Genomic DNA, 27,407 nt, shown 5'->3' on the forward strand with positions numbered 1-27,407 from the left:
CTTCCCTGGACGAAGGCTACTACAGCGCCTACGTGCTTCACGGAGTTGCGCGTGCGCAGTAAACAAACAGACGCTCACCCCGAGTGGTGAAGCTAAGAATGGCTTATCGGCTGGCGGCGGCGGTTTTGGCGCCGCCTCTGTCCACCGTATGGAGAGGCCGCGGGCTGAGCGGGCTCTGGAAGCTGGCACGGGTCCGGCAGGTGAGGAGAAGCTGGAAGGTGCTACTTTTGCAGCAGTGTCATAAATATAACGAAGGGCTCAGTATCTCCCCAGGTCAGCAAGCCTCGGGGGCGGCGCTTCCCGATGACGTAATCACCGCGCGCCTCCATGAAAGGGATAGCCCGTTCTCAGTAGGCGGAGCTTCGGGATCAGAACGAGGCTTCCTGAGGCCCCCTTGGCTAGAATATTCGTGGCATTATCGCTAGACTCGCAAACGGAAGCGTTTGCGGGTTCCCCTTTGGAAGCCCCCAAAGGGAACCTTCTGCATGCAAGCAGGCAGGTGTTCTTCCCAGAGCGCCCCCATCCCCAAAGGAGAATATCCTACAGGGTTCACACAGTTGGCCCTCCATTCAAATGCAAACCAGGGCGGATCCTGCTTCACAAAAGAGACGGTTCGGGCTTGCTGCCACGAGACCAGTCGCCTTAAGTGGCAAAGCGGGGAAATGCTTGACCAACAAGCAGAAGGTTGTCGGCTCGAATCCCCGCTGGTACTATATCAGGCAGCATTGATATAGGAAGATGCTGAAAGGCATCATCATCTCATACTGTGCGGGAGGAGGCCACGGTCAACCCCTCCTGTATTCTACCAAAGAAAACCACAGGGCTCTGTGGGTGCCAGGAGTCGAAATTGACTCAATGGCACACTTTTCCTTTACCCACAAGACTAGCTCTCCTCTTTGGACTTGCATGAGGCACTCCTGATGTAACCCATTGTAAAAATTACAGTGAAAAATACATGGACTGAAATTCTGGCCTCTCCAGACCCACAGAAATTTCTGCCAGATGCCCAGTCAATAGGGCAGAACATTAACTGAGGGCACAATGCCTTATGTCCCATCCGTCTAAGCGTCTCCACGGAGGCCTTGCTGGCTGCTTTTCTGCATCCCTGGCTCTAGGCGATAGCAGAAGGTGTTCAGGAAATCCCATGTCCCCCTTTGCTCCTTCCAGTGGCATCAGAGGACCCAGCCAGGATGCGTTGTGTCCCTCAGTCGCTGGCTGTGCTCCAAGCCTCCTGAAGGTATGTGACTCCCATAGATGGCCACGGATGGCTTTTGCTTTTGCTCTTTGTGCAGTCATGATCCTGTAGGGAGAATGGTGGCACACAGGGGTTGTAGCTTAATACTTGAGCAGGTGTTTTGTATGTTGAAGGTCCCAGGTTCAATATTTCCTTTTCAAAGAACCTCCAGTCGTGGGGGTGGAATACATCTCTGCTTGTAATCTTGGGAGGCGTCCAGGCACGGCCACCTTTCCTGGCGGGTTTACAGACATGGACTTGCCTGCTTCCCATCACGGTTGAAATGTCCAGTGGGGGCACGATTGATTGATTAAGTGCTGTCAAGTCAGTGTCGACTCTTAGCGACCACATAGATAGCTCGATTCCAGGATGATCTGTCTCCAACTTGGCATTGAAGGTCTCTTAGTGGAGCATTCATTGCTGCCATAATCGAGTCCATCCACCTTGCTGCTGATCGTCGTCGTCTTCTCTTTCCTTCAACTTCCCCCAGTATTATGGACTCCAGGGAGCTGGGTCTTCTTCGCGTAAGGTGTCCAAAGTAGGATAGTTTGAGCCTCGAGTGAAAAATCTGGATTGATTTGTTCTATGATCCACTGGTTTGTTTTCCTGGCTGTCCATGGTAGGCAGCCAATAGAGTCATCTTATTGGAAGCCTGAAGTGTCTGAGCATCTTTGCTGTTGACCTACTAGGGACCTATTAACCTACTAGGGCACTGCGGCTAGGAAACAAGAGACCCCAGAACCAGGTTGTCTCTCTCCAGACTGGGAGGAAGCTGAGAACACACTAAGAAGAAAATGTGTCTCTCTCCCACAGGCTCCGAGAAGAAAAATGAACAAGCCCAGAGTCCACCAGGTGCTGCCCCTGATGACAAAGGTAGCCCCCTCTCTCTCTACCTCTTCCCCTACTTCTCCCCTCTCATCTCCTTCTCCAAGGACCTTGAATGCTTAGTGATTCAAGGCCTGTTGCCCATCTTGTCTTTCTCGCTCTTGACACAGCCACTTGTCTAAGACTCAGACCGTGAGTGATAGATGTTCCCTGTGAGCATTCCCAAATTGTTCTCTTCCCCAGAGCCTCTCGCTTCCAAAGACCTTGGTCACCAGAAGAATGCAGGGAGCAGCAGCAGAGGAGGCGGCGGCGGCAAAAGAGGAAAGGAGGAGGAGGATTTGGGGTGGTGGAGTCGCATGCAGAAGGTTTGTCACGGTTTCCTCTTACATGCCCAGTTGGCTGCCCAAACAGAGACTTTGAAATGTTACGATAGTCCCACTCATGCGTCCCCGTCTGCCCCCAGGGAGAGTTCCCGTGGGATAACAAGGACTTCCGGTACCTGGCTGTCATGGGGGCTGGCATCCTCTCAGGCTTCCTCTTCTTCTACTGGCGAGATCCTGGCAGAGAGATCAACTGGAGGCACTTTGTGCAGTACTACTTGGCCAGAGGAGTGGTGAGGCCATCCACAACTTGCCCTCTCCTTCGGTGCTGTGTGGGGGGCCCCTTTCCTCTTGCTCTGCTCACATTTGTGTGCTGCAGCAAGGTTTTGGAAATATGCGGTAGCAAGTGAAGCCGGGGCTGGTTCTGCTTCTCCCTCGGCGTTCCTTGTGGGCACACCGTACTCCTCGTTACCAGTGAATTTCCACCCAGAGAGTCTGTCTCTGTCTTCAGGTGGAGCGGCTGGAAGTGGTCAACAAACAGTTTGTGCGTGTCTTCCCGGTCCCTGGAGCCACCTCAGAGGTAAAGGATTGCTGGGCATAGAAAGCGGAGATGGCGAAAGAAAGGGCATGCCAGGGCTCTTGCCTGTCATAGGTGGCCCTTTGGAAGGAACGTAGGCAGCTGCTTGCTTTCTACCGTGTCAGGACATTGGTCCATTGAGCTCAGGACTGTCTACACGGACTGGCAGCAGCTTCTCCAGGCTTCCTGGAAATGCTGCCAGGGAGTGAACGTGGGGCCTTCTCTGCCACATGCGGAGCAGATGCAACAGTCTGAGGGCAGGAAGGGGCCTTGCCCCCTGGAGGGCAACAATTGGATGCCACAACTCAGGGCATGCGGCATATCCAGGGATGGGGGTGGAAGCTTGCCCCCTTTCCCACGGCAGAGCATCCCTGTGGGGCCTGGGTCACAGTAGCTAGCCCGACTGCTCCCAGGGTCTTCAGGCAGGTGGCTGCAATGTTGGAATGTCCCCAACAGGGGCGACTTGGCTTGGCGTCCCTCCCCAAGCAGTGGACAACTCCCATAACCCCCCAGCAAAAGCCATTGCAGTTGGGGATTCTGGGAGTTGTAGTCCACAACCGCTGGGAATCCCTGTGAGAGGGAACACTGGCCCCAAGTCTCCAGCAGGTAGGAGGCCCCTCTGTGGACTGGGGAGGTGGGGCTTTATCGCCTGACCCCCGGCCTTGATCGCTGCAGAAGTACATCTGGTTCAACATCGGCAGCGTGGATACCTTTGAGCGGAACTTGGAGGCTGCTCAGCTGGAGCTGGGGATCGACAGCGCCCACCAGGTGTCCGTGGTCTACAACACGGAGAGTGACGGGTGAGTGGCCGGCCAGATCAGAGGCAGCGCTGCGGACATGCTCCAGGCGCCTCCTCCAGTAGCTCACGAGCCTGCCTGGCCCTCTCCTCTTGCAGCTCTTTCCTCCTGAGCATGGTCCCCACCCTGCTGCTGATGGGCTTCCTGCTGTTCGCTCTGAGACGTGGCCCCATGGGAGGTGGGCGTGGCGGGCGAGGGGGAGGCATCTTCAGCATGGCGGAGACAACAGCGAAGGTCCTGAAGAACAACACGGACGTGCAGTTCAGGGACGTGGCTGGCTGCGAGGAGGCCAAGCTGGAGATCATGGAGTTCGTGAACTTCCTGAAGAATCCCAAACAGTACCAGGATCTCGGAGCCAAGATCCCAAAGGTACTCGCTCCGCAGTGTTCTGCTCCTGACGCACAGCCAAGCCGCTGGGCTAGGCAGACCAGCCCCAAGGGAGGTGGCTTCTGCTTTTGGAGACATGCGGAAGATGGCCGCGAAAGTGGATATGGGAAAGTTGGTCTTGGCACCTGATGAAGGGGCAGAGCATCACGTCCACTGGCGAGAAATGTTGGTTTGGAGTCTGTAAGGGAAACCCTCCCAAAATGAAGAGCCCATGTGCAAGGTTTTTCTAGGGTGTCTAGAATGTCAGGCTATGGGGGTGCTCGTCCAGTGGAGTATGTATTTGGCATTTTGAGTCTGCCCTTGACTTGCGTGGTCTTCTCCTCCCATCTGATCTTCACGGCCATCCTGTGAGGTCACTTAGAGAGGTCGCCGCTAAGAGAGAGTGGGCTGGCCTCTAAGCTCAGCCATGATCTGAGCCCAGGCCGCCTCGTGCCTAGTCCCACACTGTAGCCATTTTGCCACAGGGGGCTTCTAGAGTTCAGCTTGTCGTAGCCCCCTCTTTGCTCCCCCTTCTCCCCGCTGCCCACGCTGGTTGTCTCTTGCAGGGAGCGATGCTCACAGGCCCTCCGGGGACAGGGAAGACCCTCCTGGCCAAAGCCACTGCCGGAGAAGCCAACGTCCCCTTCATCACCGTGAATGGCTCCGAGTTCCTGGAGATGTTTGTTGGAGTCGGGCCTGCCAGGGTGAGACTGGGGGATCCCGGCCATACTCCCCATTAAGAGGCTGCTCAGACAGGCAGCGTGGTGGTCGGAAGCCAGAAGCCTCCAGCGAGGGTGAATGGGGATGAGGCCAGGAAGCCTTGGCTGGCGACGGGAGGATCCGGGCTTCAGCCATGGCCTTTTCAGGCTCTGGAGAGATGCTCTCGTTTTTGTCTGGTGCCTGCCTAGGACCTCCTTAGCGCTGCACAGAGGAGCCCCCCCCACCCCACCCCGGCACGTCTGCTGCTGGAGATGTTTCCCCCCGTTGCCTCTTGCCTGGACCTGAGCCCACCCTGGAGCCATCCCTTCCCACCTCCTTTTGTAGCCTCCCTAGGAACTGGACGTCCTTGCCTTGTTTCTAGCCAAACGCTGCCTGTTCGCACCATCCTGGGCATCCCATAATGCTCCTGGACAGACCCTGGCAGCCACCTTTCCTCGAGGCAGCAGCAGCAGGGTGCCGGAAGAAGGCCTCCCCGCTCAGCAAAGGCCTCCCCTCCTCCCAAAGGGGCAGAATCCTCCGTGGTGAGCCTCACCCCAGCCTCCCTTTCCTGGCCCTTTCCAGGAGAATCAGCTCTTGGGGGGACCCGGCTGTATTGCAGGTCCGCGACATGTTTGCCTTGGCACGGAAGAATGCGCCCTGCATCCTCTTCATTGACGAGATCGACGCCGTGGGGAGGAAGCGGGGCCAGGGGCACTTCGGGGGGCAGAACGAGCAGGAGAACACCCTCAACCAGCTGCTCGTGGAGATGGATGGTGAGAGTCTTGTGGTGTGGCGGGGGGGGTGTACCTCCTCTCCTCTGGGCAGGAGTTCGAGCACCTTGTTGCCTCCGGGGGCACCTAGTCCTCCTCACCCGATCTCCTCCTGTTTCCTGCACAGGGTTCAACAGCAGCACCAACGTGGTGGTCCTCGCAGGCACGAACCGCCCTGACGTTCTGGACCCAGCGCTGATGAGACCAGGCCGCTTTGACCGGCAGATTTATATCGGTAACGACTGCCAGGGCTGCTGGCCCGGGTTTTTGTTCCTTGGTGGGCCCCGGATGCCAGAAAGGGTCTGTCTCGTATTGATCCACACCTGCTGACCAGTTCCGCAGAGATTTGGGCAAGGCTGCCAGCTAGGGATTCCCCGATGATGTTGACTACAGCTCCCATAATCCCCAGCTGCAGAGTGGCCCTGTTGGATTATGGGAGTTGTAGTCAGCGGCCTCTGGGAGTCCCTGTTGCAGGGAAGCCTGCCTGGCAGTGCTTGGGATGAGCAGCAGGTCAGGTCTGGGCCGCCTCTGCCAGGCGTCTTGTAGAGAAGAACTCTCAGCCTTGGGTTCCCAGGTGTTCTTGGACTACCACTCCCAGCTTCCTCTTTAGCCTTGGGTCTGGGGGTGTGATGGCAGTTGTAGTCCAACATCTGGGGACCCCTGTTGTAGACAAAGCCATGGAGGAGCAGAGATCTAGCAGCAGGAATTTGCCAGGTTAGCTCAGTGAGCTTCCGTGTTCAGGGCCAGTGTAGCTTTCTACGTCAGATGCTGGGAACAGGCCATGTAAGGCAGGGATGGGCAGTGCTTGTGTGTGAGCTTCTCAGGTGGGTTGCCCCCAGCTGGGGTAGCCTGTCTCCTCCCAAAGCTGAGGTGGCTATTTCCTTGGGGGCTGCCCCAGTTCCCTTGCATTCCATTTGGATCCCTGTGCAGGGTGGTTCTGGAGTGGGGAAGGGTTTCCTGGGGTCTGGAGGTGGCTGCCACACCGCGAGGGGTGGAGGGAGAGGCCAGCCAGCCAGTTCTAACCCTGCCCTTCCCTTCCCGTTCCTCCCCGCCAGGCCCGCCTGACATCAAGGGCAGAGCATCCATCTTCAAAGTGCACCTCCGGCCTCTCAAGTTGGATGCAAACATCAGCAGAGACGCTCTGGCACGGAAGATGGCGGCCCGGACTCCTGGGTTCACAGGTGAGATCTTGGGGGGGGGGCCTGGAGAGTGTTGCAGGCCAGAGGCAGGGTGAGGGGCACTGCAATGGGAGACTGCCGGGCCTGGCTTGCCTTGAGCTCCCCATCCGGAGGGCTCACTCCTCAGGCGAGGAGATGATAACAGAAAGGCAGGAGTTAAAACAACAGCCGCCCATCTTCTGTAGCAGGACTGCTTGTTATCCATGGGGATCTTCTGCCTTTCTGGGGTCCCCCCTTGTCTGGAATCCTTTCCTCCTTGGAATGATGAGAATGCCAGGACTTCCCTGGAGGCTGGTGTGCTGAGAGCCCTTCCCTCCCTCTCCGCAGGAGCCGACATCTCCAGCGTTTGCAACGAGGCCGCGCTGATTGCCGCCCGACACGCCAGCCCCACCGTGGGCGAGGAGCACTTTGAACAGGCCATCGAGCGGGTCATTGGGGGTGAGGCTGCCCCCTGCTCCGGGGAGCGAGTGTGGGGTGGGCGGCAGGGGCCCCGTGGGACCCAGAGGGCATTTCCTGAGAAGCAGATCTTCAGTGGGAAAAGGGACAAGGGAAAAGGACAAGGGAGACGCAGCCTTGTAGCTCCTGGTGCAGAATGTGTTGTTGAACAGATAGGGAAAGGACTGTTGAAGCTAGGATTTGGCATTTAGAGATGTGAGTCAGAGTGGGATTCTGTGATCCTGCTTCTTTGTGAGTGCTTCAGTGGATTGGTTCTCTCCCCCTCCTCCCTTGAGTGTCCGGGGCTATCAGAGATCCTGGCAGAGTCTGGAGGGGGAAAACCCCTTTCTCCCTCCTCCCTCCAGATTCTGCTCAGCCTTCCCTTCTCTTTCCCCAGGGCTTGAGAAGAAGACCCAAGTTCTGCAGCCCAATGAGAAGAACGTAGTGGCTTACCACGAGGCCGGACACGCTGTGGTTGGGTGGTTCTTGGAGCACGCGGACCCCCTGCTGAAGGTGCGTCACCTCCTCCCCCCACCTCCGCTCTGTCCACAAAGAGAGCCGGAGGATTGGCGGGGGGGCAGCTACAGCCGACATGGCTTTCTTAGGAGAATTCCCAGCACAGTGTACTGAGTGGGAAGAGCCGTGGGGGCTCCCAGAGGCCTCTGGTTGGCTACTCGGGGGAAGGAGGATGCCGGACTCAACGCCGCCCCCCCATCCTTGGTCTCATCCCGCATCCAGGTTTTTCTGATGTCCACAAGACCAGCCCTGCTGGACCAGGGCCAAAGCCTCTCTAGTCCAGCGTCCTGTTTCCCCCAGTGGCCCACCAGATGCTGCTGGGAAGCCCCCGAACCAGAAGACAAAGGCATTCCCTCTCTCTTGCTGTTGCTCCCCTGCAACTGATATTGAGAGGCCTCTGAGGCGGGAGGTGGCCAAGAGCCACCAGACTGGTAGCCATGGATAGACTTATGACCTGCTGAGGATTGGGAGCCCCTGTTGGGTTGGCCTTGGGCACGGAGGAATGCCCCTGGAAGTCCTTGTGGCTGCACCAGCAGGCGTCTGGGGAGAGGTGGCCCCCCCCGAGCTGCTCCGTCCAGCCAGCTCAGAGCAAGGCAAGAGCTCTGCTGCTGTCCCGCTGACGGCGGCTCCGTGTGCCGGGCAGGTCTCCATCATCCCCCGCGGGAAAGGCCTGGGCTACGCGCAGTACCTGCCCCGGGAGCAGTTCCTCTACACCCGTGAGCAGCTCTTCGACCGCATGTGCATGATGCTGGGGGGCCGGGTTGCCGAGCAGCTGTTCTTCGGCCGCATCACGACTGGGGCCCAGGACGACCTCCGGAAGGTGACGCAGAGCGCCTACGCCCAGGTAGGGGCCCCCGGGGGCGGGGCGGGCACCTCGCTCGAAAGGGACGGGCAGAGGGGGAGAGGGGAAGGTCAGCCAGGCGGAGGGCCAGGCGAGAGCCGGGGGCAGGATTCTACTGGACGCAGAGAGAGGTGAACCGACGGCGCCCCCCCTGTGCTGAGCCCGGCCCTCGGTCCATGCTGCCCCCGAATGGCTCCTGGGACCCTTTGCAGAGGCTGGGCTCTTCCACCGACCTCTGGCCTGCTCCCTCCCACATACTGAGTCAGACCATGTGTCTGTGGAGCCCTGTGCTACCTGCTCTGACTGGCAGTGCTCCAAGGTCTCCGGCAGAGAGGGGTCTTTCCTCTCGCCTGCTGCCTGAGCTCCTTTTACCTGGAGATGTGGGCTTGTGGGGGGGCCAGTGGAGCTGTCCATGCTGCTGTTTGTGTCAGGCTTCTCTACCCCTAGTTTTGTAAATTAAAAACAACAACAAGGTTCTATCCCTCAAGGCTAGAGACTAAAACCTGAAGATGTGCAAACCTTGTGGCCTCGGGGGAGCCGGTACCAGAGTGGCCTGTGCTGTCCCCCCGCCCCGGCCCTTCTGCTACCTCAGGGGCATCTCTCCCTCTCTCTCTCTCCTCCCAGATCGTGCAGTTTGGCATGAGCGACAAGCTGGGCCAGCTCTCCTTCGACCTCCCGCGGCCGGGGGAGCTGGCGCCCGAGAAGCCGTACAGCGAAGCGACCGCCGAGCTCATTGACGAGGAGGTGCGCTCCTTGATCAGCACCGCCTACGGAAGGACGCTGGAGCTGCTGACGCGCTGCCACAGCCAGGTGGAGAAGGTAGGGCGCAGCAGCCCCCATGAGGCACCTCCTGCCCTCCCAAGTGGGACAAAGCCGGGACTGGGGCGGGGTCAGTCTGCCTCACGCACGACGTGCCTCTCACGTTTTTGAAAGCGGGAAAAGGGGGCAGGTTGACGAGCAAAAAGGAGGCCATCAGGACTCTCCGGAGGTCTGCGCTCAAGAGAAATAACTCTCGGAAAATGAGGCTTCATTTGGCTGCCAGAAGGAATGTGTGGTTGGAGTCGGAGCTTCCCTCCCCCGTCCTCGTTCCCCCCCCCCCCCAAGCTGGCTCAGCACTGCTTGCATTCGGTAGCCATTTTTTACCCACAATTCCATGGTCCCACTCTGTACAGCAGAAGGTCTGGCTCGAGATCTGACCCACAGAGTCTAAAAGTGGCAAATCAATTTTATCCTATTTTGTTTTGGTGGGGGTTGAAATAGGATTTCTTCCTCGTCAGATTGGTTGCCCCACCTTTGACGAACTCAGTCCCATTGCCCTCACAGATGATCCAGGCCGCTTGCTTGCAGGAAGGGAGGATTCCTTCCCCCCAACGCCGCACTTGGGCTTCTGTCACGCCCCACCAGCTTTCTGTCAGGACCAGGCAAGACCTGGGGGAGGCCTTGATTGCTGGCCACGTGAGGCGTCGGGGAGAGGCAGCAGGCACTGTGAAGATCTCTGCTCTCTGAGGCCACCTTCCGCTCTGGGAGGCAGCACCTCCGCTGGCCTCTGTGGCCAGGTGACTCCTGAAAACAAGCCTGGAGATTTGAATGGCCTGAGACTGGGCAGCATCTGGGAGGGAAAAGGGGCACAATCTCCGGGAGGAGCTGCAGTCGGAGTTAGCAGCCCTGGTGCTGCTCGAGGAAAGGAGTGAACTCGCGGTTGCTGCTCCTGCTCCTGGGGGTGACCTTAGAGGTCTGGAGTTTTTGTTTTTATTTATTGTTAATACCGCCCTTCATTAAAATAATCACAAGGTGGTTCACATAGGAAAAGTTAAAACTATAAAAATCACACAATGAAAAGATGCTCAAATATTTATTTTGGGGAGCAGGACCAGTCAGGGTGTGGCAGGTCACCTGGAGTTGAGTGTGGCCCCTTCCAGCTGCCTTAGGAACAGAGGAAGCTGCCATATACCGAGTCAGACCCTTGGTCCATCTAGCTCAGGATTGTCCTCATGGACTGGCAGCAGCTCTCCGAGGTTTCGGGAAGGAGTCTTTCTCCTTGCTTGGAGATGCCACCAGGGACTGCACCTGGGACCTCCCTGCATGCAAAGCAGATGCCCTCCCACTGAGCAGCTGTGGCCCCCTCCCCTTCTTTGAGATGTCTGCCTCAGGAGAGGCCTGTAGCTTAACGGGCCGGTTTCTCCCCCTTCCCTGCGCAGGTGGGGAAGCGTCTCCTGGAGAAAGAGGTCTTGGAGAAGGCAGACATGGTGGAGCTCCTGGGACCCCGGCCCTTTGCGGAGAAGTCCACGTACGAGGAGTTTGTCGAAGGGACGGGGAGCTTGGAGGAAGACCTCTCCCTCCCCAAGGGCCTGAAGAACTGGAACGCCGAGCAGGAGGAAGGGCCCCCCGAGGAGAGAGCCCAGGAGAAGGCCGCCTAGGGGGCACAGACGGGCCACTCGTTGGGTAAGCGTCTGGGCCCGGTTCTGCGAAGATCAGCTCCTGGGGGGCACCTATGGATGTCCGGATGGGACAGCCTGCCGAGAGACCAAAGACCAGCTGTGCCTTGCTTTGTCTCCGATCACGGGACTGGGTGGAGTGTGGCATCTTGTGCATGTGTGCATGCACACAACCCACTCACACACACACACACACTCCAGCCTCCTCTCTCACCAGGGACCAGGTGCTGCTTCTGCTGGTGTGCCTTTGTCTGCAGCAGGCAACCAAGAGCCCTCCCCCTCTTCAGGGCCAGGTGGACTGTGGGAAGCCCGTGGCCTGGGGCTGGTGCCCTTCCCTGGACTGACCAAAAACTGCCGCTGTGCCCCCAATGAAGCCACGTGCTCCCGCCTGACCCCGGATTCCGTCGCTTGGAGAGAGGCTTGGACCAGCCTCCCCAGCCAGGAGTTCTGCCCCGGCATCCAGGGGGCGCCTCCCTGTGCTCAGTGCCTTCTCCCCAGCACCACCCTTGCCAGCCTGCCCCTCCTGCAGCCTGGAGGCGCCACCGAGGAAGGGCCGGCCTGAGCCCCAGGAGCCTTGAGAACGCCACAGACTTGTCCGCAGCGCAGGTGACGGTGGGGCGGCCTGGACGTGGCCGTGGGCTCTGTGGGAAAGAGGGCCTGCTGTGTTGGGCTGGGTGCAAATCAGGTGCTGGTTAAAATGGTGCTGTGTGGATCTCTGGCTCTTCCTCTTCTTGGCGGTGTTGGCCTTTCTCTCCCTTGGAGGGTTCCCGGTGCCTTCTCAGGACCCTGACTCAAGGGACAGCCAGGAAGTGGGCTGCACATAAGAACATAAGAACAGCCCTGCTGGATCAGGCCCATCTAGTCCAGCATCCCGTTTCGCACAGTGGCCCACAACTCTCCCAGTCCTGCAGTTAATCTGGGCTCACCCTCAGGCCCCTCCAGCTGCCTTGCCCCCTGCTTGAGTCTTGAAAATGCCAGCCAGGACATGACCAGCTGACACAGCCCTGCTGGGGCATTTGAGGGCAAGCACCCACCAAACTTCTCCCCCTCCCTCCCCCCCGTCCAATTTTTCCAGGGTGCCAGTGGCTGCCATCTCTGCTGGAAAAGGGATCCTGCAGGCAGCCCTCAGAGGGACTGGGGCGTGCACCCCATCTTCCTCTGATCGTGTGAACGCACCGACTGCCTTAATGCCAGAACATTAGGGCTAGCCACGGTGGAGGAGAACATAAGGACAGCCCTGCTGGATCTGGCCTGAGGTCCGTCTGCTTCAGCCTCCCCCCATGGCCTGCCCGGTGCCTCTGCGAAGCCCACAGGCAAGAGCTGAAGGCAAACCCTTCCTCCTGCCGTTGCTCCCGCCCCTGCAACTGGGATGTACCTGCATGGAGACCACCGAATGCGTATAAAACGGGAGATCTGCGTGTGCTGAAAGGGTGGTCAGGGTGATCTCGGGCCCAGCCGCCCAAGCAGGTGAGAAGTGGGGAGGGGGAGCCTCTGGCCTGGCCGGCAGCTCCAGACTGAGCTTCAGGGCCGTTGCTCCCCATGGGAAGCAGCAGAGCCCCTCTCTGTGTGCAGAAGGGCCAGCAGGGCTACTGGCCAGCAGCTCTTTCGTGTCCTTGGTCCCGGCCTCAGCAGTCTTTCCTGCCCTGCCAAGCCCAAGGAAGGGATGTGCTGGGCGTGGGAAGGCAACTGCGTGTGTTTGAGACACGGGCTGTGGGGTGGTGCATGTGGTGTGTGTTGGGCTGCTTAAGAACCAAGCAGAGAGCAGGGTCATTGGGGCTTTAATGGTTCAGCCATACAGCAGCCAGGAGTTCCGGCCAGAGGTCGTCTTTTGCTGGGTCCGTTCTGCAGCAGCAGCGGCGGCAGCTGATGGCACCTGATCTGGAGGCAGCTGCAAATCGGCACAGAGTAAATGCATGGTGCACGTCCCAAACTCCCCCGTCTGGAATACACATGGGTGTGTGTGTGTGTGTATGAGAGAGAGAGAGACAAAACGGGGGGGGTGCTGATCTGATGTGGAGCACGGCGGCGTTCAGTCCTGAGCTTGCCCAAGAAGTTGGCATTTTGAAGTTGGCATTTGGAGCTTGCCCAAGAAGTTGGCAAGAAGCGGCTAAGACGTTGGGCAAGTCACATGGGTTCCGTGACTTGGGGGGGGGGGGCGAACCCAGACCCCCGGGAGCGGACCTGCTCTTCAAGAACGTGCCGCGCCATGATCAGGCGACTTCCAGCCCCTCCCTGCCCCTTTGAGACGACCCCGTTGTGCCAGCCAACTCCCTTGCCGAGGGGTGGCTGCTTGGCTCTGCCTCGCGTGCAGCTCCGTTGCTGTGCCCAAAGCAGGGGCTGGTGGGAGCAGTGGATTCCGGGCGGGGCCTTGTTCCTTCAGGCCCCCTTCTCAGTGCCTGCCTGCAGAAAGGCTTGGGCTGCTCCCTGCTGCCCAGATGAAGACTGCCAAGGCGCCCCGGGTGTCTGGAGGGGCCTCCGGGCCCTCCGCTGAGTGGGCAGCTTGCCTTCTCAGTCACTGCCCGGGCTTTGAGCAGAGGCTCCCAGCCTGTGCAACCAGGAATGGCACGTTGGACCTTCACTGGGCTCCCTCCCCATCTTCACCGTGGCTCGGAGCCTGTCTCGCCAGCTTGCCGTGAAGAAGGCCCCGTGGGAGCCCCTCTGGGTGGGCCTGTGTGCTTGAAAAGGGGAGAGGCCTCCCCCTAGTAACTGCTGCTCCTGCTCCTCCTAGGAAACTTGGTTCTGTGGCTTCAAAAAAACACAAAACCAAAAACCTCTCCCTGAGGCCGTTGCTGGCAGCCTCCAGAGTGCAGAGCCCAGGGAGCAGCTGCCTCCCTTGGTGGGTCTCCCACGTACGCACAAGGTGAGGCCCCGGGGATTGTGCTTTGCATTGGGCAAGGAGCTCAGGCCCACGGCTCAGTCGCACCTGGCCAACCCAGCAACCGGCAGGGCGCCACCTGGGAGATGCACCCCCTCGGGGAGCTTCTTTTCTTCAGCCAGCCGGAGACCGGTCCCAGGGGTGAGGGGGAGAGAAGCCCAGCTGATCACCGCTGGCTGGTCTCTCTCCCCCTGGCCTCCGGGGTCTTGGCAGTGCCAAGCTGGTGTCTCCCTGACACCAATCTTTTGTTCTGCGGGTGGCGACCCAAACCCTGCCTCACCAACTCGCTTCTTCCAGGAGAAGAGGCTGCTCCTTCCAGCTGCTGCCAGCCTGGCCGGTCCGGCTTCAGCTGGCAAAGGGGCTCGGCCGGCCCGGGGCTGCTGCTGGTGTCCACGTGACAAGCCACCCGCAGGATTCCATCAGCCGGAAAGGTGCTGGGCTTGGAAGCCTCGCTGCAAACAGCTGACGGTGACCGGGGAAGCAAAGGATTAACTGGGGGAGCAGCTGCTGTTCTCGCTGAGCCCCTGGGGTGGCTCGCGTCTCCGCGCTGGGCATCGGGATACACACCAGCAGCGCTTCCGCTTCAGCCGGCTGCCAGCTGAGGTTGTGCTGCCATCAGCAGATGCTCATCCGTTGGGCCGCGAAGCTCTGGACAAGCCGCCGAGTCCCCTCCTCCTTTTTGCCAAGGGCTCCTTGGTGGCCCTTGGAAGCCGTCTTCTGCTGGCCCGTGCACTCTGGCCTGCAAGGACAGCATTCCTCAGGCAGAGAGGGGGCTCAGGGCGGTGGCGGTTTTGATGCTGGGGGGGGACGTGGGGTGGGAGCGGGGGGTGGCTCTCTAGCTGTGGGCCTCCAACGTCTCCCCCTCGCTCCAGGGGGCCAGTGCCCTTGTGCTGCTGAAGACCGGCCCTGTTGGTCACCAGAGAGGGCAGAGGATGCAGGCGGAGTCCCCGCTGATCAGCCTGGCATGGGGACCAGCACTGGCCGAGAGGCCCAGCCCACGAAGGCGCCGTGCAGCCCCACCCAAGGCGGAAGCGGCGTCGGAGGCTGTGCAGACGGTTGCCTCCGGTGGGGCAGGGCTGCGTGGCGGCTCTGCAGGCGTTGGGAGTTGGGCAGGTGTCCCTCCTCTGGGGGAGCAGCGGGCCACGGGGGCCCAGCTTCTGCTCTAGCCTGGCTTAGTGACCCGCCGGTGCCCCATCATGGGAGCCGCAGTGAGCTGACCACGAGGAGGTGTGTTGCCTGGAGCGGCCTTTGTCCACGGAAGAGGACCCAGCCATGTCAACGAGGGGCTGGGGGAGGCCAGCTCTGCTCCCCCTGCTGCGCCCGGGCCTTTTCCTGTCTGAGAAGGGCGGCGGTGGGGATGCAGCCCTCGGAGTCGGCCTGCTCCTGAGGCTGGGCTCAGCCTTCGCCCAAAGCCTTCCCTCTCTGTTGCCACGAAGAAGAAGACGAAGCCGGGGCCTGGGGAGGCGAGGGGAGGCACGCCGGGCGGCAGATCCCGTCGATGTCCAGAGGCCGTGGAGTCCCCGAGGCAGCGAGGGCCTCCTCCGCCAGTGGGGCTGAAGGATGGGGAGGCTCAGGAGGAGGGACCCGTGGCAAGGAAGACTCGGGTCTCGGCTGACCCTCTTGCAGCTCTCAGCTGGCGCCCTGATGCTGCTGCAGGACTTGCACAATGCCAGCCTCTGCCAGCTTTGGGGCTCACACACCACCTGTGGGGACCTTCGTGCTTGGCAAGAGGACATTTTGGAAGCACCCGGCGCTGGGCTGCTTGGCCCCTGCTCTTGCCCGGCTTCTGCTGCCCCGCCGTCCCTTTCCGCTCCCCTCCGGAAGCCGTTTTGGCCAGCAGACGTCCAGGCACTGGGCTGCTCGTCCCTGCCGCTGGCTGCAGGGTTTGCCACATTCTCCGAGGCAGCAGAGCTGCTCCTCTTACGAAAGGGGTGGTGTTGTGGTGTGCCCCCCCCCCGGGCATTAGCAAGCCCTGCCAGGCCAGAATTCGGTGTGCTTAGAGCAAAGCCTGGGCAGCAGTTAAGGCGACTGGGAGGAAGAGAGTCGTGTGCTTTTCAGAAGTGAGGGCTGGAGCTGTTCTGGGCCGGGGGACGCTTCCCTGGAGTCTTGCAAGATCCCTGGAACTGGTGCCAGGTTTGCCCCTCCTCGGTTCCTTTGGTATCACGGGGCTCTTTGCCCTGGCCTGGATTCCCCCCCCCCCGTTCTCAAGGCACACGGCTAGGCTTGTCCTCGGTTGCTCAGTCACGGCCGCTGCTGCTCGTTCAGAGGGGGCAGGAGAGGGCGAGGGAGGGCTGCCCGGAGATGGTGGGGAACCAGCCGCCCCCCCACCCCGCCCTAGACAGCGCCTCTCCTCCTTGTTGGGAATGGCACAGAGAAGGAGGAGGTTCTCCGTTGGCAAATGTAACTCAGGGGAAGGAAGGACCCGAGGGAGTCATACTTCCGGCAGCACGTGCAAAGGTCCCGGGGTTCTGTTCTGGGAGTGGGCCGGGCAGGAATGAAGGTCTCTTAAGGTCACAAATGGCCTGGAAGTTGTGGTTAGTGCAAGAGGGAACAACGTGGGCGGCCTGGGGGTTGGGCGCCGGCCGCCCCCCGTCATTCTTTTGGCTTCTCCACCGTCATCAGGAAAGTGTCCACTTTGCCGGCCTGGAGCTCCGAGTCACTCAGGTGCTTCTTCTCCCGGCCCTGCTCGGCTTTTGTCCGGGTCCAGGATGGGGAGCGCAGGTAGCCCGGATGCGGGTGTGGATGCGGACCTGTGCAGAGCGGGAGAGGGAGGGAGGGAGGGAGGGAGTTTGAGGTCTCTGCCAAGGAGACGGGGGGGGGGGGTCCCAGAGCATGGCCAAGGGGCACCTGGGGCAGCAGCCACCTTGCCGAAGCGGATGGAGCAGGCCTTGGTAATGGCCCGTGCCTGGGTGGGAGACCCCTGGCTGCCACCTCTTGGGGGTGGGGCATCTGGGGCACATGCAGGAGGCCCCAGGTGCAGTCCCTGGCAGCATCTCCTGGGAGGGTTGGGAGAGCTGCTGCCAGTCAGTGTAGACAGTCCTGAGCCAGATGGGCCAAGAGGCAGCAGCTTCCTGCGTTCCTGCCTGGGCCTCCCCCTGTGTTTTGAGCTGCTCTGTGGCTTGCCCACCCATGAAAGCAGCATTCCCCACCCCACCCCCAGCCAGGGTCTCCCTCCCTCCTCACTGCCTGCTTGATTCCCCTCACAGCTTCTCGCCCAGGAGGCTGATTTCCGCGCTCCTCCCATCTCTGCCAGCCACGGCTGCCCCCGGAGATGCCCCCTTTTTAGCAGGAGCAGAGCCACCCCCACCCCGCTCTTCCTGCGGCCGCTCTGGGAGGGGTGGGGGCTGCTGCAGCGGCTGCCCCCCTCCCTGGAGCAAGGGCTTGAGCATCTTCCGCAAGCGGCTAATGAGGCCATCCCCGCCACCGCCGACTGCGGAGGAACAAGGGGGCCCCAGGGATGGCTTGACATTTCCGCGATGATCAAACAAGGAACCTCCGAGCTGACTTGCCCCACTTTCTGAGACAGCCGTCCGCGGTGATTCACAGCGCTGCGATTTGGGTGCTGAACGAGTTGCGGACCCAGCCCGACCTGCATGCTCGGAGGAGGAGGAGGAGAAGGAGGAGAAGCATCTCTCTCTCTCTCTCTCTCCTGGCCTTGCTCCATGCTGTCACCTGATGCTCAGGCGCTCCGATGACCTCCACTTTGCCCTGGAGTGATGAGCCAGCAAAACGGGGCTGGGCTGATGGGCTGCCAGCCAGCCACACACACCTTCAGCATCAGACCTGCTCGCTGGGAGATCAGCAGCACCTAGGCATTTTGGAAGCTCAGACTGGAAGGCCTTTGGAGGCCCCCCCCCCCCCCGGACTTGTGACACACGGAACCTGCACTGCGCAAGCGCATGGGAACAGCTGGCCGGTGCTCAGCCCTCCAGCAGGCCCACTCCCCGGTGGGACCAGTGGCTTAGCCACCGCCGCTGGCAGCACAGAGAAGGCCTGCACGGCTCCCACCCCCTGGCCGCGCACACGGTGGCACAAAGGAGAAGAGAGCAGCATGGCGAGGGTGGGTTTGGGGGCGGCGAGGAGCTGCAGGGAGGCCGCCCCCCCGGGACATTTGGAGGCCCCCTCCCAGTACTGAAAACCAGACTTTATCCCTGAAGTCTGGTCCAAAGAGCACCACTGGAAATGAGGCTGGGGAGGAACTGGGTCTCCCAGCCTGACTCCTGTGCGCTGAACACTGGCCTTGAAAACATTCATTGGATGCTAGGAATTGGAGGCATGGCAATTGAAAGAACCTGCATGCAGAAACACACTTGGTGGGCTTGTAAGGAACTCTGCAAGTTGCCATGCTTTGCATTTCTTTTAATTTGCTTTCTATTAAGATCCAGGCTGGTGGGCAGTGCGCTCTCTGGGACAGCAGCAAGGCAACTTCCCTCTGGCCTCTTCGCTTTGTAACTTATCTTATCTTTAAAAAGTATTCTTTAAATACAAGGATTTGCAGAACTGTATGCAAGAGGCACCACTTTAGAGAAGGTGCTCACAAGCAGGAGGGACTCAGTCCCTCTTTTAAGATGGTGCATCTTCTAAACTAGAGATCTGGCTTTTTTTTTGTCAGAGCTATTGTTCAGTCCATATGCACGTAGATGCCACTTCGTTCAGTCGGGGGTCCCCAACCTGTGGTGCTCCAGATGTTGCTGGACTACAGCTCCCATCACCCCCAGCCACAATTTGCAGTTCATCAACATCTGGAGCGCCACAGGTTGGGGACCCCCGACTGAGAAAGCTCCTGCGATATAATCAGCTTAAGAAGCAATCGAATGGCCAACTTACCAGCTGGGGATTCGTTGGCGACGTTTTCATCGTCTGAGTCAGCAAAGACTTCTGCCAGTTCCTGGTCGGACATGTCTGTAAGTTCAGTTAGGTCCAGGAGGTCAAAGTGCACCTCAAGGGAAGAGACGCTACTCAAGGGCTCTGAGGAGAAGCAGTCAGAGAGGAAAAGAGGCCACTCAAAGTCTGCCAGCATGGAGTCTACGGGCAGCTGCATTGTCTAAAAGAGATCTAAAAGACATCTTCTATGTATTTGTTTATCAAGACAGTTATCTACCACTGTCGTCCATCAGCAGCTACATAGCCACCTAAACACAATTAAAGCAAGGGCCCAACCCCAAATTAATCAACGGAAACCACCGCAAAATCCAAAGGGATCAGTACAGAGCAGGGGAGAGCAGAAATCAGATTGCATATTCCTGTTTACTATTTCCAGGGGCCTTTCTGGAACAAAAGAATTTTTAAATGATTTGGGGAAAGAGGGAGAGGGCTGTCTGGATCTCGGGGTATTGGGGCTACTGCTGAAAAGGTCCTGCTTCTGTGGAAGAAGCCAGAGCAGGGCCCCAGCTGATCATCCAATGAGTTTTCTTGGACTTCCTGCATTCCTCCCTCCTGCATCTGACTCGGTCCTTGAAAGTGAGGCTGGAGGGAGTGGGATGAAAAAGAGCAGCTATCTTTGGCTTGGCTTTCTTTCATCAAGCTCCACCCCTGGAACCTTCATCACTTCAAAGGTGGCTTTCCTCTTCTGGTTTTGGAGGTGGCTTAGTTGCTCTTGGCCCTTGGATGTTGCAGTGATTGGGAGGTGATGGGTTTGGTATGGTTTTGGGACTCCTTTGCTTTGGTTTGTCTTGACAGTTTGCGTGGTTCGGCTGTCATTATTCTCATTTTTATTTTTGTGCTTTGATCATGTTGTCCTATAACTTTGTTGCAAGCTACCATGTGTTGTTTTGATAAATTAAGGGCACAGCGGGGAAATGCTTGACTAACAAGCAGAAGGTTCCCAGTTCAAATCCCCGCTGGTACTATATCGGGCAGCAGCGATATAGGAAGATGCTGAAAGGCATAATCTCAAACTGCGTGGGAGGAGGCAATGGTCATCCCCTCCTGTAATCTACCAAAGAAAACCATGGGGCTCTGTGGGCGCCAGGAGTCGACACCGACTCAATGGCACACTTTACCTTACAAATGCTGTAAGATGAAACCTACAAGACTGCAACCCTTGCTAAACTGTTCACACTCTCCGAAGGTGTCTGTTGCCACAGAGACCCTGCAGATCCATCCAGTCCCAATTCCTGACTCCAGCTGTGTTTGGTGAAGGCCGTTGCAGCTGGAGATGGTGAGAATTGGAATTCAGCCACAGTGGAGACCCAAGGCTGAGAATCCCTGGGGGAGGAAATTGCAGGCAGTTCCCCTGCTTGCTCTAAGGCCCAGAATCCTCCTGCTCCTGGGAATCGGGTGGTCCCAGGGAGTCAGTTCTGTGTGCCACTGATGGCCATAAAACTCTCAGCTGGGCTGCTGCCCCTCCCTCCGTCTGGGCCGCACGTGGTTGAGGGCAGTTGTCAGACTGCTGCCTGTATGCTCCAAGTGCTTGGAAACAGATGTTGGAGCACTCAGGATAACATGGAACATTTATCATGGACAAACAATGTTTTTAATAATACAAATGCATAATGTGCACCCTTCAAGCGATCACAAGACTGCGGCTGGTGAAATACATTTCCCAGCCACTCTGTCCTCAATGGGGCCCAGCTGAGCTAAGAAGCAGGGTCTGGAAAGGACTCTGCCAGATCCCGGCGTCAGGAGTAAACCCCCTTTCTCCAATGTGCTACTCACGCCTGCGCTCTGCAACCTGCAGCAGCCCTGATGTTGGGATGGGGACCCCTCCCGCCTCCTCTGCAGGTGGGCTGCGGGACTCTTCCACCAGCCCATGTATGGGGACGATGATGGGGGTGGCTCGCTCCTCCGGCGTCTGGGCCTCTTTCATCAGCTCTGAAATCACAAAGGGTTGCCTTTATTTAATGGCGGTGTGTGTGTGTGTGTGTGTGTGTGTGTGTGTGTGTGTGTGTGTGTGTTCAGCCATAGTAGTGGAGTGATGGGAGCTGCAATCCAGCAACATCTAGAGACTCAACCCCTGAACTAGCTGCTGGAATAGCAAGTCATTGCAACTTCTTATGGCTCCGTACTGACCACTGCAAAAGTTAAATGATATACAGTTTGAACCTCCGGCTCACCTGCGGCTACTGAGGCCCATCCGGCACCACAACAGAGGAGCAGTGAGGTTCGTTCTTGGGGGCCCCCCAATGCCCACTTGACTTGCAGTCAAAGAGATTTGGGGGGCCCCCAAGAACGAACCACACTGCTCTTCTGTTGGGGTGCTGGGTGGGCCTCAGTAGCCGCAGGTGAGTGGGAGATTTGAACTTTATTTCGTTTTCCTCGGCTGCTGCTGTGTGTCAAAGACAAGCTCCGTTTCCTTCCAGGGGCCCCCAGCGCCGGGTATGGAGGAGAAGCGGAGGGCCCCGGGCGAAGGAAGGACTCCCTTGCTCTTGTGCAGGGGGAGCCTTTGTGTTTGCACAGACAAAAGAGCAGCCTATGCGGCAGGGCAGGCAGGCAGGCAGAGCAGACAAAGGCAGCCTGTCCGGACAAGGAAGATGCAGCCAGGCCTACAGCTCTGGCCGTGGGCCACGGGTGGCTCTGATGTCCTCCCATGACCACCAGTGCCGAACCCAGTGGCTGGCAGACCTGCCGGCAGCGGCGCTATGCAAGAACCCAGGAGAGCCTCCGAGAGACACTCGGGCCAAGCAGCCTAGGGTCCCAACAACAAGCCGGCTGCCCGCTGATGCCAGCCTGGGGCTAGTCCCTGCTCTGTGCACAATGCGCCCAGGTCCAATATGCTCTGATGTGCCCTTTCCCTTCCCGACACATGCCCAGTCCAGGACGGAGGACCACCAGCACTCTGTTTTCACGGAGGGCAGAGGCAGGGCCCTCCCCACCGAGCTTGGGAGATCTCTCTCGGGCACATCCACTGTGCCAGGGCCACACACCACCCCTGCCCCAGCCCTGTGCCAACCAGGGCCCACCACAGGGCAGCGCAGTCGTGCTGGGAATCCCTCCTCTGTGCCCCCGCCCCAAGGTGGCAAGCAGAGAGTTGGCCCTGCTGGCTCACATTCCTCCTGGGTAGGCTCAGAGAATAAACGGGCTCTTCCTCTGCTGTGGCTTCTCCAGCCACCCAGCCATGCAGTGTTTGCGCCTGGACGTGTTGGCAGGGCTGGTGCCTTTTGCCCCCACTTGGGAACCTCGCTCGTCCATACGCCATGGCTCCCTGCCCACAAAAGAGCCCCTCTCCGGCAAATGGGCTTGCTTCCCCTCCGGCTTATCTCTACGACTCTGGCGAGTGTTTCCACGGGGGGGGGGGGTCACTTTCCGCACAAAACAGGGGCTATGCTGCTGGTCCAGCTCAGCTGCCCCTCTGCTCAGCACCGGGAAGAATCTCTGCGGCTTGGCCCAGGGGATCTCCGCAAGTGCTGTGACAAGAGGCCCTTCAGTCCTTGCAGCAGGTGGGAACGAGAGAGTGTGTGTGCTGGGTGCGTGTGCGCGGCTGCTGACGCTTTGGTGTGGCGCTTCTGCATATGCGTGTCTGTGCCCTCCTGAATTCTGCTGTGGCAGCTGGGGCGAGTACAGTGTTCTGGAGTTCCCATGGTGCCGCCACCTCCTCTTCCTCTCTGCCCAGCACACGCAGTGCACACAGTGTGCCTTGTGGGGACAAAGAGTTTGTCATTGATTCCCAAGAGACGGAGGTGAAACATTCCCCCCCAACCCCTCCAGTGAGCCAGAGCGGGGAGCTCACAAACGCCATGGAAAATGGAGCAGCCTCTCTGCAGCCTGAGGGCAGCGTGGGATTAGCCAGCCCATTAGCACGGTGGCTTCCATTTAGTCCGCTTAGCGCAAGGGGAGTCCGCGCGCGATGCGGGGATTTCTAGTGAGAGGAGCAGCTGCCTGTCCTTGAGTAAGCAAGGCTCCTCGGCATGTCAGAGGGAGCTGTGCTGCCTTAGACCGAGCTCGGCACTTTCAGCACTGGCTGGCAGCCACTCTCCAAGGTCCCAGGCAGGAGTCTTTCCCGGCCCGCCCAGGAGATGCTGCCAGGGAGGGAAGGAAGCTGCCTGCAAAGCAGAGGCTCTTCCCCTGAGCTGTGGCCCAATCCTCCCGGTGGAATCTCTTACAGCAGACAGTGCTCACAGGTGCAGCCCTCCACCCAAATGCAAGCCGGGGCTGACCCTACTTCCCCAGGGGGGCAGTTCATGATCGGCTGCTGCGACCGTGGGACCAGCTTTCCTCTCTCTCTCCTCCCCTGAGATGGGCCCCGTGTTTCTGCCTTTCTCTTCTAGGCAGTGGGGCATTCAGTACCATCTGCAAGGGTAGCTTCCTTGGGAGGAGAGGGCACCGTGTGTGTGTGTGTGTGCGCGCGCGCGCGCTGAGTTTCCCACATGGCCAGTGACCTCTTTGCAGCAACAGTGGGAGAACCGGCCGCCGTTCTCCCAGCTTCGGTGCACTGAATGGTTTCTGGATCGCGGCCAGCCCTTCGAAGGGTGGAAGGGCTCCAGCGTCCTCGCCTGTTTAAGCGGCCTGGCTTCCAGCCGCGGCTGCTTCTCTGCCCTCCCATCCTTCTCCCATCGGGCATCAGCCTCCGCTGCTCAGTCCCACCTCACAGGAAGGGGCTTTAGTTGGGAGAATCTGGGATATTCCCACAATCGCTGACTCATATTCCAGGGAAGGAGTTCCAGGCCGTTTTGCCGGCAGGGTTGGGAGCTGCAGGTCTGGTGCAGCAAAGGTGGGGATGCCCACAGTGAGAGCTGCTACAGCTGGCAACCTCCGCCTTATCAGATGGGGGGCCAGTACTCAAATGCAGGGGGTGGGTGGGTAGGAAAGCCCTTGATTAATCCCACAAGCCCCACCTGCCCAGAGCATGGTCTAAGGGCAGCCACCTTGCTGGCGCAGTGTTCCCTGTAACAGGGATTCCCAGATGTTGCTGACTACCACTCCCATAATCCTCTAGCCATTGCAGCTGGGGATGATGGGTGTTGTAGTCGACCATGCATAGCTCAGCTCCACACTCTTTCAAGATGCAAGGGGTTGATTTGGGAGGCCAGGACAGGTGCCCACCTGGTGTCCCTGCTAACTGAGCAAAGAGAAACCCTTTAAAGTGGTGGTTCTCTCCTATTTAGCAGGGGGAGAGCAAGTGGCCCTCTCCACCCCCAGCACAGCATCCCTCCAGTGGCTGTGGCTGGAGTCTGCCTTCTGTTCCTATTAGATTGTGAGCCCTTTCGGGGGACAGGGGACCTTTTTAATTATGTATTTGTTTTTCTTAGTAAACTGCTTTGTGAACTTTGGTTGAAGAGCGGCATATAAATATCCGGAGTAGGAGTACTAGTCCAACCCGTCTGGCTCAGGTAGAGGTGGGATACAGCCTTCTCTGCCACTCAGAACACAGGCACACCTGGTGGTGGACCATGTTCTGGGTTGCAGAGGTGGGATTCTGCCCTCCCAGGCAAAATCCCACCTCTGTGCCAGCCCTGGGACTTGGGGGGGGGGGCATCCTTCTCGAACATGGCTCAGCAAAGTTGTGATGCGGGGGCACCTTTGCCCAGATGCCTAATGCGAGGCTGCCATGCGCAAGCCCCGTGGATCGATGCCCCCTCCCTCCGGCGACGTGCAAGGCCGCTGCTGCCCCCCCAGTCAGCTCCAAGTGCAACAGCGGTGCGCCCCCAGAGCAAGGCTGCCACACCCCACAGGCCACTGGGTCCTCCTCACCAAGTGACAGCACCCCAGAGCCCAGCCCCACAGCAACAGCTGCCCTGCCTTCACACGCATCCACACGTGCCCCCCCCCTCAACGGGCCACGGGCGGCATCATTCCAGGCACACCTCACTGCGTGCACCACGGACACGCCCCACACCGCCTGCCTCCCCGCCCCCCCCAGCTCCTGCTGCCGCTTGCCTGGCGCCTAGGGGAGGGGGCTTGCTTCCCCCCCGCCAGCAGCAGCTGCCTGTGGAGAGGGTGGGGGGATTTCCAAGAGTCGCCCGCCCGGCACACCTCGCAGAGGCAGCCAAAGCAAAGGGGGGTCCCGGGGCCGGGGGGGGACTTATCTCTCTGCCCCTGCAGTGCCCGCCCCAGCTCCCCACCCGCAAACCCAGCATCTCGGTGGCGGAAGCCGGGCGAGGCTGGCTAGGCAGGACCCCCAGCTTGGACCTTCCCGTCGGGGCGTCCTGAGAGAGAGAGCCGCGTCCAGTCTGACTCCTGCCCCCCGCGAGGAACTCCAGGCTCCCCACTGCCCCGGTCCGCCAGCAGCCGGAGCCCCTCGCCGTGGCGTCAGGGCGCCGACCGGCCTCCTCCACCCCAGGCAGCTGCCCGCGGGGTGGGGGGTCTGAGGCTGCCGCGGGCGGCCCCTGGACAGGCAGGTACTTACCCGGGGGCGGCGCGGCCCCTCCCGGCGCCTCCATTCGCCCTCCGAGCTGCTGCAGCCCTCGCAGCTGCGGAGACTCCCGCTGCCGCCGCCGCCGCCGCCGCCGCCTGGCCGGGCGCAGCGCTGCCCAGTGCCGCAGCAGCAGCAGCCGCCGCCGCTCATCGCCGGCGAGGAGGAGGAGCAGGAGGCGGAGGCGGAGGCAGAGGAGGAGCGGGCCCAGGCGGGCAGCGGCGCGACGAGCAGCCCAGACCCCGCCCCGCAGGCAGCTCCGGCTGGCTGGCCCTGGCCGAGGCGGGGGGGCGGGGGGCGCTGCTGCCTGGCAGTGAGCAGCCACCGGCAGGCCGTCCCTTCAGCACCGCCGCAGCGGCCTTGGCTCCAAAGCCTCCGGAGCAGCAAGCAGACGAGGACGCCGCCTCTGAGCGCGCGCAGAGTGCCGCGGAGGAAGCAAGCGCCACCCCCGTCCCATGTCCACAATTAGGGGCATGCCAGGGCAACCCCCGTGGTCGGCGCCTGGGTGGCCGCTGCCCGAGGTCCGTGGGGAAGCCCTAGGCTGCATGAGGACAGTCCAGGACCAATCCCTGCCCACTCCAGGTGGGAGAGAAAGACCCCTCTTGGCACCTTGAGCCCTTGGAGAGCTCCTGCCGGCCCTGAGAGCAGTTGCTGGGAGCAGGGGCGTAGCAAGGTTGGAGTGGGCCCAGAGACAAGATTTAAAAATGGGCCCTACATTATTCTTAAAAGGGTTTTATAAATTGTGGACGATGCAAGACATTTAATGGCTCTAGAGAAAGACATGCTGTTCTGGTAGCTCCAGGTCTTAACACTCACATCAATTTCGGAGGATGAATACAACTGAAGGAAGCCCTGGCGGGTGCATGACTGGGAGACTCAGACATGTGACTTGCCTCTGGGGGGCCCTCCAAGGCAGTGGGCCCCCAGACAACTGTCTCCCCTTGCCCTATTATAGTTACGCCCCTGGCTGGGAGGCAGGGAGCGGCAGGGAGGGGCTGCCGGCCAGGGCGAGCCTTTGCTCAGCTCTGCTCGGCAGGGCCATCCTTCTGGGGCTCTTCTGCACCCCAAGAAAGGGTGGGACTGCTGGGGCGGAGGGGGTGGCCTGCCGCAGGCTGAGCGCCTCTCAGTTCAGACATCCAGCACCTCTGGCCAGCTCCCAGCATGCATGCCCACCCCAGAAGCAGGCACTCTTACAGAGGTTACACAGGAAGCTGCCTTATTGTGGCAGGGGGTGATGGAAGTTGTAGTCCAACCAGCTCTGGGGAGGAGGGAAGGTTGGGGATTCCCACCTTCTCCGACAGGGCAAACCTCTGGGCCAATGTGGAGACCATCCCTTCCGCTCCAGGGCTCATATCGGCCTCCTGTCCCATATGGTGTGGGTCAGGGCTTCAGAAACTTGGGTCCCCAGATGTGGTGGCTGGGGGTGACGGGAGTTGTAGTCCAACAGCATCTGAGGAGGACCCCAGTCGAAGAACCCTTGCAGATGAAAAGGCCTCGCAAACCAAGACATCGGAGCTGAAGGAGGACTCTGTGCAGTGATGGCGCCCTATCAGTGGGGCAGGGGGGCACAGCTGGGCAGCGTGAATGAAGGGGGCCCTTGGTGTGGCCCTCCGCTGGGCTCTTGAGAGGCCCTCAGTCAGGGTGCCGTGCTGAGCATGAGCTTCTGATGTAGGAAGCTGCCATGTACTGAGTACGTGGTAAAGTACAGGAAAGGGTCCAGCAGTCAAGAAATGTGCCGGCACAGACTAGCACTTGGTAGGGTTGCAATGAAGGCCTCGGGAAGGATATTTCGATGCCGTTGACGTGTCTATACCTACAAAGATTAGAAACGTCCAGACAGTGGTTGTGGCCATGACACTCTATGGATGCGACAGCTGGACTTTGAAGAAGATAGAAAAAGTATTGATGCTTTTAAAGGTTGGTGCTGGAGAAGACTTTTGAGGAGACCACGGACAGCCAGGAAAACAAAAAAACTGATCATAGAACAAATCAATCCAGAATTTTCACTTGAGGCACAAATGACCAGGCTCAAGTATGATGGTTTATCCTACTTCAGCCATGTGATGCGAAGAAGACCCAGCTCCCTGGAGAAGTCCACAATGCTGGGGAAAGTGGAAGGACCCTTGGTCCCTCTCGCTCAGGATGGTCTGCCCAGGCTGGCAGCAGCGGCTTCTCCAAGGCTGCAGGCAGGAGTCTCTCTCCCAGCCCTGTCTCGTTGGAGATGCTGCTGCCAGGGAGGGGACCTGGGA

At 59.7% G+C, this 27,407-nt stretch overlaps 2 protein-coding genes across 6 annotated transcripts; one reads left to right on the forward strand and one right to left on the reverse strand.

The window, feature by feature from the left end:
• LOC128334507 (AFG3-like protein 1) lies at positions 1 to 11,705 on the forward strand. 4 transcript variants are annotated; one of them, XM_053271390.1, is made up of 18 exons: positions 6 to 200; positions 1,168 to 1,237; positions 2,048 to 2,107; positions 2,303 to 2,424; positions 2,523 to 2,672; positions 2,891 to 2,959; positions 3,632 to 3,756; positions 3,852 to 4,122; positions 4,686 to 4,823; positions 5,438 to 5,591; positions 5,716 to 5,823; positions 6,644 to 6,769; positions 7,094 to 7,204; positions 7,599 to 7,714; positions 8,361 to 8,561; positions 9,183 to 9,377; positions 10,757 to 11,000; positions 11,211 to 11,705. In XM_053271390.1, the coding sequence occupies exons 1-17, from the start codon at positions 99 to 101 to the stop codon at positions 10,973 to 10,975; spliced, it is 2,337 nt and encodes a 778-aa protein (XP_053127365.1). In that variant the 5' UTR covers positions 6 to 98; the 3' UTR covers positions 10,976 to 11,000; positions 11,211 to 11,705. The 4 variants fall into 4 exon arrangements, with proteins under 4 accessions (XP_053127367.1, XP_053127365.1, XP_053127364.1 ...); XM_053271389.1 differs by having other exon boundaries at positions 10,757 to 11,705; XM_053271391.1 differs by lacking the exon at positions 1,168 to 1,237 and having other exon boundaries at positions 41 to 200; positions 10,757 to 11,705.
• Positions 11,706 to 12,755: 1,050 nt separating this feature from the next.
• On the reverse strand, positions 12,756 to 25,426 carry DBNDD1 (dysbindin domain containing 1). Of its 2 annotated transcripts, XM_053271394.1 has the most exons (4): positions 25,153 to 25,426; positions 20,526 to 20,681; positions 18,696 to 18,836; positions 12,756 to 16,618 (listed from the first exon to the last, which is right to left on the reverse strand). In XM_053271394.1, exons 1-4 carry the CDS (start codon positions 25,184 to 25,186, stop codon positions 16,461 to 16,463), a joined length of 489 nt encoding a protein of 162 aa, XP_053127369.1. In that variant the 5' UTR covers positions 25,187 to 25,426; the 3' UTR covers positions 12,756 to 16,460. The 2 variants fall into 2 exon arrangements, with proteins under 2 accessions (XP_053127369.1, XP_053127370.1); XM_053271395.1 differs by lacking the exon at positions 20,526 to 20,681 and having other exon boundaries at positions 25,153 to 25,392.
• Between the last annotated feature and the right edge of the window lie 1,981 nt (positions 25,427 to 27,407).

This window comes from Hemicordylus capensis, chromosome 9, assembly GCF_027244095.1.
Source record: "Hemicordylus capensis ecotype Gifberg chromosome 9, rHemCap1.1.pri, whole genome shotgun sequence".
NCBI lineage: Eukaryota > Metazoa > Chordata > Lepidosauria > Squamata > Cordylidae > Hemicordylus > Hemicordylus capensis.

What these genes read in the sequence shown, in the direction of transcription:
- LOC128334507 (XM_053271389.1), top strand. Translation starts at nt 99, where the DNA reads ATGGCTTATCGGCTGGCGGCGGCGGTTTTGGCGCCGCCTCTGTCCACC. An exon ending in AGCTGGCACGGGTCCGGCAG is followed by an intron (nt 201 to 1,167) that starts GTGAGGAGAAGC and finishes TGCTCCTTCCAG; the next exon opens with TGGCATCAGAGGACCCAGCC. An exon ending in CATCGAGCGGGTCATTGGGG is followed by an intron (nt 7,205 to 7,598) that starts GTGAGGCTGCCC and finishes CTCTTTCCCCAG; the next exon opens with GGCTTGAGAAGAAGACCCAA.
- DBNDD1 (XM_053271394.1), bottom strand. Translation starts at nt 25,186, where the DNA reads ATGGAGGCGCCGGGAGGGGCCGCGCCGCCCCCGG. An exon ending in GCAGGTTGCAGAGCGCAGGC is followed by an intron (nt 18,837 to 20,525) that starts GTGAGTAGCACA and finishes GCTTCTCCTCAG; the next exon opens with AGCCCTTGAGTAGCGTCTCT. An exon ending in CGCCAACGAATCCCCAGCTG is followed by an intron (nt 16,619 to 18,695) that starts GTAAGTTGGCCA and finishes CGCTCTGCACAG; the next exon opens with GTCCGCATCCACACCCGCAT.